Raw genomic sequence first — 10,379 nt, 5'->3', positions numbered from 1 at the left:
GGACTCACTGTGTAGACCAGGCTGGCCTCGAACTCACAGAGATCCACCTGCCTCTGCCTCCCAAGTGCTGGGATTAAAGGCGTGTGTCACCATGCCCTGTTACAATACTCTTGATAGGTGGTTTATAAAGACAGAGGGAGAGAAAGAGGGGGAGGGTGGTGACTAAATGTGTCCAAAATCAAACAATTAGAGTGACAATATAGAAATGACACAGCTACACTTCACTAACTGGGTAAGGTGGCTAGACTTAGTCTGGAGAGAACAGAAGCTGACATGGTAACTGTTTCAAATAATTCGAAGAGTTCTGGGTTACCGGAAAGATTTAGTCTTAAGAAGCCAGTTAATACTGTAGGTGGTGAGCATTTAATTACTGAGAAAATTCAAACATATGTGTCCACATAAAAACAATTGCATTTACAGGCAACATCAATTAAATTCTAAGGTCTTTAAATTTGAAGATTTTAGCATTTATACATTCCCCCACCCCTACTCCTACCACCGCCACCACCCCCATGCTAAGAAAGTTAAGCTTGGAGGAAGAAAATGAGCACTATCTTGCTTCTGGAACTACAGAAAGAATTCCCCAGGACAGAAACCCATCCGGCTCTCATCATCATTACTATGAGATCCTTCCTGGGAAATGGCTCAATTCGAGCTCTTCTGTCTATTGATTCTTTTATAAACTGCATTAACAAAATTCATTCTCCAGGTTTCAAGGCCGATAGCGTTACCTATTTTAAAAAGAACTGTCTATTAATTCTTGCCTTTATCACCCAAAGAAGCTCGTCCTTAACGCCTATCAGTGCACCTGACAGGGAGCAGAAGCTTCTAAGTACAATAGGATACGGGTGGGGTGGGTGTTTTCCCTTTCCTCGCCTCAGTGTTGCTGGAGAAGTACCCAAGGCGGCTGAGAAGTGAGTACATGATGATAGCGGACATCACTGGAGGAATTAGAGTAGATAATCCATTTACAAGCACCAGAGAAGTGCAGTTATGCAGTCTGATGGGGCTACCCAGTGCCCCAAATGGCAAATTAAGGAGTTACTGTGTGGTGGGGCGTCTTGAGGGGAAAATCAGGATACATAGCAGAACAGTTCTAGCGAGAACCCATCAGGAAAGGGATTGCATTGAAGAGTACAATGACAATTTAGGTGGATGGGTGTGTGTATGGTGTGTGTGTACCGAAATTATCTAGAAACCCACACACGACTGTGGCTGTGCACACTTGACGAGTAAAGGAGAAAGACATGGTGGCAGGAAGGGAAAAAAAATAAATCTAGAGGGTGTTCGTTCCATCCTGCTGTTCTAAACCCTGTGGGTGCTCAAAAAGCATCACTGATGAAGACTGTAGCGAGGATGAAGATGATTAATGCAACCCATGGGAAAAATAGGGTTGGGAAAGATGACATGGACCAGGACCTGAAGAGGGAGGATGACTCAGGGTGAGGGGTACCTGGGGAGAGAGAGCAGCAGAGTATGCACGTCGGCAAGCGTGGGGAGGGGGGCAGCGGCCGGGGGCACGCGTGGCTCGGACCTGGGGAGTGGGTGGGTGGTGCCCGTGGGCGGAGCGGCTCCGGGACTGAGTGGCTGGCAGCTTATGTCTGCGAGAGCAGCAGCATCACCCGGGAGCGAAGCTCCGAGACTCCGCCTAACTGACACCCAAACTCTCCCTCTCCCTCCCGCAGCCCCAAACTGGAGGCAGCAGAGCCCGCGAGCAAGCAGCGTCGGGCGGCCTCGGCCCGGCCCCGCCCCCGGCCCGCCAGCCCAGCCCGCGCCCGGCCGCGCTCCGGAGCCCAGCGCCAGCCCTCGCCCCCTCGCCGTGCCTCCGCCTGCCCGCCCCCGTCGGCCGAGGCTGGGCTGCGGGAGGCGGCCGGGCGGCCCCAAGGCTCGCCAGGGCGACCCAAACAAAGGCAGCATCCGGGCTCGGCGGGAGGCAAAGCATCATGAGAGACTGGGTCCTGCCTGTCCCCGGCTCCGCTGCTGCCGCCGCTGCCGCTGCCGCCGCCGCCGCCGCCGCCGCCACCGGGAGGGCTTCGCTGTGAGCGTGGAAAGCAGGGGCGCAGCCGCGGGGCGTGAATCCGAAAGGTGAGAGAGCGAGAGCCAGCGAGCCGAGGGGGCGGGCAGGCCACGAAAATGTCCTCGGCCGTGGGGCCCCGCGGTCCTCGCCCACCCACGGTGCCTCCCCCTATGCAAGAGCTGCCCGACCTGAGCCACCTGACCGAGGAGGAGAGGAACATTATCATGGCAGTGATGGACCGGCAGAAGGAAGAGGAGGAAAAAGAAGAGGCCATGCTCAAGTAAGTCTCCCCCCCACCCCCCAAGGCGCGCCATCCATTCCTCGGTGGTGCCTCCATCCGTCCATTCACCACTCACTCACCCGCTCCTCTTGGTTGAGCGTGGGGGAGGGGCTGGCGAGGGTGCAGAGGTGAGGGCAGAGGTGCCCACCTTGGGTCTAGGGTCCCCGGATTTGAGCAGTGTAGAGGTTTGAGAGTCCGGAGGAAGGAAAGGACTCCACTGAACCAAAAACCTAGGACCTCAGGAGGATGGCTTGAGACAGGAGTGCCCAGGAGGACTAGGTGGACAGGAAGACCACCTTTTGGGGTGAGATCTGCAGAGCTGAGTGAAGCTGATTGCATCCAAAGGAAGGGCCCCCCGGGCTGAGGGCAGATTAGGGACTAGGGTTTGAATAGAGAAAAAGGGTGGAGGTGGAATTGCTGAGGGCAGCTCCTCTTTGGAGTTGTTGAGCAGATCTGAGTTACAACAGTGAAGGGTGCTGGTATTTATATAATAAAAATGCTTATTTTTAGCGTTCATTTTGGTACTCATTCATTTTACAATGCAAAGGTTGGGTCTTTTTTTGGGCAGTTGCCATCTTTGGTAACCCTGCCTCCTCAGCTTCCCTTTAGCCTTCTATTCCTGGTCTGCTACACAGAATAACTAACTGTGTGAAGACACATTTTCTTAAGCCCATGTAATGCCATTGGCCGTACAAAGTTTTTGATAATGACAGTGGCTGATTGGTTACTCTGGCCTGAATAAGATCAGGGTTCCTCATTATTGGCTTCCAAGAGATCTCTTGGGCCTTCCCAGTTCCTGAAGGAAGTGGTCAGGCATTGAATATCTGTACAACCCCCTCCTTTCAGAACCCATGGGGACCTGTGCCTGGTGCCCCATTTTTTCCCCCCCTGGGGATGAGGAAGGGATAGGGTTGGCTGTCCATGGTGCAGGAGTGTGTGACACAGGGTACTGCTATTTGGTACAGCTGCTTGAAAGGACTGCCCTGCAAGCTGGGCTTTGCTTCTTAGCCTCGCCCATGAAGTGATGTTAAAGGGGATTTCAACTCTCTCTTCCCTTGAGAAGCCTTCATACATTCAGTAAAGTTCAACTCTCTCGGGGCAAGGAAATGTACAGACCCTGGCTGGTACTGATGTCCTGGTATCTTTTGCTTATTCTGAAGGTGTATTTGGGGCAAGCAATTGGCATGAAGAGCCAAAGGGAACCTGTTGCATCTGGAGTTAACTGGTTGCTAGGAAGTACAGAGAGGGAGCAGTGGGTGACAGCAGGGCACAGGGCACACCCAGCAGTGGCCTTTCTCCAACACCCTGGAATTGGTTACTTAAGGGAAGACGCTGTCTGAGAGGTCTCTCCTTCCCTTTGGTGCAGCAGAGCCTCACAGGGGAGGAAATGTGAAAAGCTGCATTCGCAGACGTGGGTCCCCCAAGCAAAAGCAACTGCAGTGAAGAGTAGGGAGGGCTATATTGAGGGAGAGATGTGGGTGTCAGGCCACAGAAAAATAGTAGGAATTCTCTTCTTCCTCTTTCATTGTAGCCTCTGGGAAAATAAAAGGCTGTTAAGTTAGAAGGCCAGAGCTGGCCTGGCTCTATAAGAGCAGCAGGTTTCTGAATTCCCTGCTCCTTCTCATCCAAAACACCGAACCAAACCAGCCAGCCAAACAAACAAACCAAAAACAACCACAACAACAAAAACAAGAGCAAAGCCCAAAACCAAATACTTTAAGCCTGCCAGCTTGACAGAGGCAGAACCTTAGTAATCTGCTTCCTGTCCCTCTTGGAAGAGTGACATCCCCTATGCTGCAGGCTTCCCCTCTTCTGAGCCTAGAAGTAATGGATGGTGTCTAATGGTGCTGCTGTCTGTCTGTCTGGTTGTTAGTCCATCTGTCCTCACCACTGCAGCCCCTGCCACCTGTCCTGGACACTCTCCTGTTGGCTAGCACTTGCAGATTTGCTGGCTGTTTCCTCCTTCCGTGCTTGCTGCAGACAGCAGGTAGATAGAGGCTTCCAGCAGCTTGTGATACCAAGGGGCTGCTGCCTCCCAGAGTCCAGACAGGAAAGGGAGGCAAAGTGCAAGTAGTGGCCATAATGCCTCTCTGCACTGGCCATGGGAAACACTGTGGAGAGTGGTGGGTTTCAAGTGGGAGTTTGGGGCAGAAATTGCAGTCCTGCTAACCACATAGGGTCAGTGATACTACTATATGGGTTTATGCGGACAAACAAATTCAAAGCTTTGCCCAACTGCTTGGGTCTACTTGTGTCTAGCATATCATTTTCACTGCTTTCCACGGGCTTGTAAATACTCCCCCTGTATGGCATGATTTCACAGAATATCGCAGCGTGCAATGCTGTTATACAACAGCTCTCCATAACCCTGGACCTCTGCACTAACTTTCTCAATCAGCCTCCTCCACTAATGCCGTGGCCTTTTGTGCAGGGGTGGGTTGGCGGGTGTTTTGGGATGCTGGTGTGCTTCCATGTAAGCCTCTCATGATATTTGCAATTAGTGAGACAGTGTTACACTTTTTTTTTCCCTAGAAGGAACTTTGTGTTTTAGAAACTAGGGATCATAGGATCATCTATTCAGATGACACATATGTAAGGGGCACGTAATGACATCTGGTTATGGGTGGTGGCCGTTTCTAAACTTGCCAAAGAAAATGACCAGGAAACAGGATGCCTTTCGCATGCCTTTATACTAAAAAGACAAAGAGTGTTTGTGGTAATACTTGATCCATCATGTCACACACCCGAGGAACTACTTTTACAAAAGACCTAAACAGAACTACAGTCCTGGGAACAGAGAAATTAGATTTAAAATCTACTTTTGTGATCACCGTAGGACCATCTGCTTGCACTGCCTAGTGTGCGAGCTCTTCTCTGCAAGGTGTAACAGCAGACATTTACGCCATCTTAAGAAACACAAATTAGAATATATTTGTATAGTTAGCCTTGATTGCAAATTACTACTTAAGTCTAGATTTGATAATGACATTAAATAGGTACAAATAGGAAAAAGTCAATTTACTTCCACCTCAAGAATTTAAAATTTTTACATGAAGTTGGAAGGACTTTAACCTCATGATCATATTTTTTGTAAAATCTGCTGATTTTAAGTAATATTGCTTTATAATTAGAAGGAGTTGGCTCTTGAGACTTGTACTTCTTGATCGATGTAGCTGAAACAGGGGTCTTAATTTTTTGGTTCTTTGGTGTTCTCTCTCCCCCCCTCTCCTTCCCCCCCGCCCCCCCCCCCCCCCCCGGTGCATCTGTGTGTGTGTGTTCTGAAATCTTTTTGAAACCTCATTTCCTCAATGAATGCTCTTTCAAGTACCTGTCACTAGGCATTATGGGTCAATATATTACATAGACGGAAAACTGTGTTATCTGGGACCTAAATCAGAGAAGATCTCATTAGAGGTAAAAATCTCGCTCCTTCTCTTAAATAAAAGCTTCCAAGAGAAATGAGCTTCAGAATAGGAAGAGAAAGAAAAGAAAAAAAAAAGAGAAAGAAATAGAAGCAGAGAGTAAGAGGATGATTTGATGATGGAGATTAAAAGCCATATTGAAATAGTTACTGAAATTGGCTAACACTTATTGAGTATTTCCTGCGTGGCAGCCATTACTCTAATCAGTTGCAATGTCACATGGGTGAACTGTGCTGACTTACAATGTGTGCTTGAATCCTCACAGTATCCTGAGGGTTTCAGTGATGCCCTCAACTGGGTCATATACCTGGCTCAACCAAGATTCAACCCCATATCTTTCACACCAAATACAACTATTTCCCTGGCCACTACATTGCCTCTCAACTGAGAAGAAGCCTCTAACATTAATCTTTTCCTTACATGAATTTCTGGTCTTTCTTTCCATTCAGAGGTATGGTTTGACAGATGAAGCTGATGTAGAAAATGAGCTACTGGTCTTGATGGAGCAGGGCTGACTTATCTTACACTGGAGCACAGAACATTGCTGTGCATTGAGGGCAATGAAAGTGCCTCCAATTTAAAGATAATAAAAAGTGTCACAGTAGAGTGGAAAGACCTTTGGAATGGTGCTTTTTTTTTTTTTTTACATTTGATTTCTTCCACTTACTGTGTGTACATGGGTTAGAAAATTGTTAGAATTTCATGAGGTTCCATACTTGTTACATATTCTGTAACCCAAAATGTAACTTGCTCAACAGAGATGACTTTGGCATCTCCGCCTTCTTGCTGGGGACCTTGGCCTGCATTCTCAAGCATCTGTCAGTATAACCTGGCTGGGGAGAAAAGATATAATAGGAATTTCTATTACGTTCATTTTCCTGCTTTTCATCTGTGTGCATGCGTACCACATTGTACTTTCAAATGTATTGAAAGGGTCTGCTTTTTTTTTTCAGAAATATCAGTTGCCAACCAGAGAAAGGATGCATATACACTAGGGAGGCTAGGAGGGGGTAATTATAATGTAGGTATATTTCTATTGATAAAGATTTTCACATGCTCTACCCAGGCATACTCTACCCCATTGTTCAGGCAAGGATGGATGAGAAGAAAAGGAGAAAAGATGAGAAGTGGAGAGAGAAAGTGGCTGGAACGTGATGAGGAGGGTCTCTGAATTCAAGATGTTCTGTTAGGCAGAAAGGACTGGAGGGGCCAAGAGCACACTTGCTGGCTGGCGTCAGTCCTGCTCCACACTGTTAGTAAATGGAAAGGTTAAATTCAGGGAAGGCTAACTCTCAACCGTGTAGGAAGTTTTCACTTTTGACAAAAGCCTGTCTCTCTCTCTCTCTCTCTCTCTCTCTCTCTCTCTCTCTCTCTCTCTCTCTCTCTCTCTCTCCCTCTTACACACACACACACACACACACACACACACACACACTGTGAAAGTCCTCAAATATTCACGGAAAAAATATAGAAAAGAGAACTTTTTAAAAAATTAAAAAAAAATCAGTGTCAAAAATAATGAAGAAAATCAAAACCGTTGGTTTTTGGTTGATCCGTGGTGGTTTATTTTTAACTCATGTATATTCTTAATAGAGCACTACCCTTCCTGTCTTTATGTTGCAGAATTCGAGGTGCACTATGCTATACAAATCGGTGTGATCCTTGGGCTAGTGCCAAGCCGAATAATAGAAACACAACCTCTCCTGAAGATTATTTGTTCAACTTGTTTCAGCAGGAAGGCTGACTTGTGCAAAGCAGTCCAAAACCTCCTAGAAAGATACCAGTGTGAATTCCTGGAACCACTCCATTCTCCCACGTCCATAAGGAGCATATGGATGGGCTTGTTTCGCATGGATTATAAGTGCCATTGTGTTGAATTTCATTTACCTTAATGGTCTATGTTCTGTTTTTAAACAACTTTGAGCTCTGGATCTTGGGAGATGAGTTTGACTATTCCAGATAAGGTCTAGAGAGTTGAAGAAAATTTCCCTGAGGCACTAGGCAGCAAGAGCGGTAGAGCCTTGGTCTCCTGTACAGAGATTCCTGCCTTCACTGTTTATTAAAAGCCTATAGTAGAAGTGCGGCTGTGGTTATTGTAGACTGTTTTGTTCATCTCTTGGGAATAGAAAGCTAACGTGTGCTATTTCCTTTCTACATATGTCAGACATTTCTCTGGATACTTAGAAATGCTATGCACCTCCTGCTCCGCTCCTGACAAGCCGTCCAGGTGTGTTGGTTTGTTTTCGCATGCTAGTGAAGCCTTTAGAACTTTGGTTTCCTGGGCGCTTGATCGTGGCATTTGGTCTGCTAATCCAGACAGCGAATCTTCCAAGCAGCAGGAGAGCTGCATATGGCTAGTGGGATTCCCCTGTGCTTTCCTGAGCACGTTCTTCTCTCTAGCTTATGCTCTTCTCACCTACTTGCTCTTTCACACACTGGTCTCCCTAACGCAGTAGCATTTTTTTTTTTTGCCACTTTCCTCTTCAACTGGAAGTCTCTCTCTCTGCTGTATTGTTCTGAATTTTATTTATCATGTAGGATATTTCTGTTCGTAGAATGATATGATAGTTGATTCAAAAATAACACCAGGCCTTAGGATTTCAGGTATTAAAATTGGACCAGGCCATGTGCTGTGTGGGTAGAATAGAGATAACACTCCTCTTAAAGCTTATTGCTGGTGTAGTTCCTACCACTTAAAAACTTCCATAGTGGCTCATGCCTTTAATCCCAGCATTCAGGAGGCAGATGCAGGTGGATCGCTGTGAGTTCAAGGCCAGCCTGGTCTACAAAGTGAGTCCAGGACAGCCAAGGCTACACGGAGAAACTCTGTCTTGAAAAACCAAACCAACCAACCAACCAACCAACCAACCAACAACCAACCAACCAAACATAAAACCCAAAACCAAACCAAACCAAACCAACCAAACAAAAAACTTCCATGATTTGAAAGGTCTTGCTGTATAGGATACTGAACTAGGTTTTGGTCTTGTTTGTCATTGTTTTTGTTGATGTTGTTGTTTTCAGTTTTTGAGACGGGGCTTCTCTGTATAGCCCTGAGTGTCCTGGAACTCTTTCTGTAGACCAGATAGTTCTGCCTGCCTCTGCCTACTGAGTACTAGACTTAAAAGTGTGTACAACCACACCTTACTAGGTGTTGGTCTTAATGCTATCACTTTCTATAGGTGCAAATGTTATCAAGTCACCCCATTTAGTTTCTTGGCTTGCTGTATGCATACAGTGGGACCTGCAAGGTCTGCTTTAACATGGTTAAACCGAAACATCTTTAGACTTCAAATTACTGTACCCAAGGAAATTGCTCTTGTGGCCTTTACTCTTTGAAAATAAGGCTGATCTGTAGGAGCTATTGGACTTTTGTGTAGGAAATCTTGTTGGAGTAGGTCTCACGCATGCTCTTAGGACTGCTGTTTGACCAGGATTGCTGCTACACTAAGGTGGGAAGTTGGCAAGAAAGTAAAAGTAAAAATGACCACAAGGCCTTATCTCATTATGGTTTTCTTTATTTCTCATTAAATAGTTAATAAATGTTTAAAGCACAAAAAGTAGTGGGAAAATGGTAAAGTTAGAAATAACAAACCAATCATAGTCCAAGGTGAGAAAGGAAATTAGCTCAGAATAATTTTCCTACTTTTTTTTTAAACTAAAAAAAATGAAAAATATTAACTTCTTTGTCACTGGGTGTAACAAGTGGGTCATTTTTAATAATGAATGAGAGACTACTTGTCAAGTAATTTATCTTTTTAGCTTTTTATTTTATGATGAAACATATGCATTTAAATTTTAAAAGTTTCTGTACTAAATGCCCAATGGTTTCTGCATGTATAGTCTCACATTCTTATTTTTTTATTTATGGTTTTATTTTTGTTTTTTGAGACCAAGTTTCTCTGTGGAGCCTTGGCTATCATGGATCTGTTTTTGCAGACCAGGCTGGCCTCGAACTCAAAGATCCACCTGCCTCTGCCTCCCTGAGTGCTGGGAACACATGTTTGTGCCACTGTACCCAGCTTCATCTCACAAAATTTTATAGCAGGTTTATATGCATTTATTTTGACCTAGGTTAAATAGCTGACAACAGGGGCTGTACTACAGAATTGGCTTGGGGCTTTGCTACTTCTGTTGCCAATTTGTGAAAACTTCCTATACATATAAATATTTATTTAAAGAAAAACCTGTCGTACTTAAAAAGAATGACTTCCTTATATATTGATTTGCCTTTATTTTTATACCATTTTAAAAAATATGGACAGTGTTTCATACTGTCAATTTTAGGTATTAGCTTAGATGACAATTTAGATTATCTTTTTCCTCTTTATAGAATTTGGGGTTTTTTTTTTTTGCCCCAAATTATTTATTTTAAACAACTGAAAATCAAACAATTAAAAGGTTTAAAATTTATTGAAGTCATAAATAATGCAAACAAGGAGTATATAATCTTGAAAACCGTTGTTTGACCAACAATAATGATGTGCTGAAAATGAGACATTGACTTTCAAAGAACCTCAGTGCATGCTTCTTTTATAGAAAGGCTGAATTTAAAGTTTCAATAATTTTTCAAATAATAGTTGTCAGTTACAACTGCATACAGGACTATCTATGAAAATTCTCTTCTGAGCTTAGGAAAAGTTCAGCCTACAGTTTAGAG

General features: G+C 45.0%; 1 protein-coding gene across 29 annotated transcripts in view; it reads left to right on the top strand.

Moving 5' to 3' along the window:
• The first annotated feature begins 1,963 nt into the window (after window positions 1–1,963).
• The window catches only part of RIMS1 (regulating synaptic membrane exocytosis 1), a 487,053-nt gene continuing 478,637 nt past the window's right edge, over window positions 1,964–10,379 (top strand). For 28 of the 29 annotated variants that reach the window (XM_084753104.1, XM_084753101.1, XM_084753098.1 and 25 more), the window contains exon 1: window positions 1,970–2,297. In XM_084753104.1, the coding sequence (XP_084609230.1) occupies window positions 2,134–2,297 (164 nt within the window). In that variant the 5' untranslated portion in view covers window positions 1,970–2,133. Of the gene's footprint in view, window positions 2,298–10,379 lie in introns of all 29 variants that reach the window. The other variant, XM_084753075.1, reaches the window with a different exon arrangement.

This window comes from Acomys minous (assembly GCF_964271855.1).
Source record: "Acomys minous genome assembly, chromosome: 13".
NCBI classification, from domain to species: domain Eukaryota; kingdom Metazoa; phylum Chordata; class Mammalia; order Rodentia; family Muridae; genus Acomys; species Acomys minous.
This window is presented reverse-complemented; position numbering and strand designations above follow the sequence as displayed.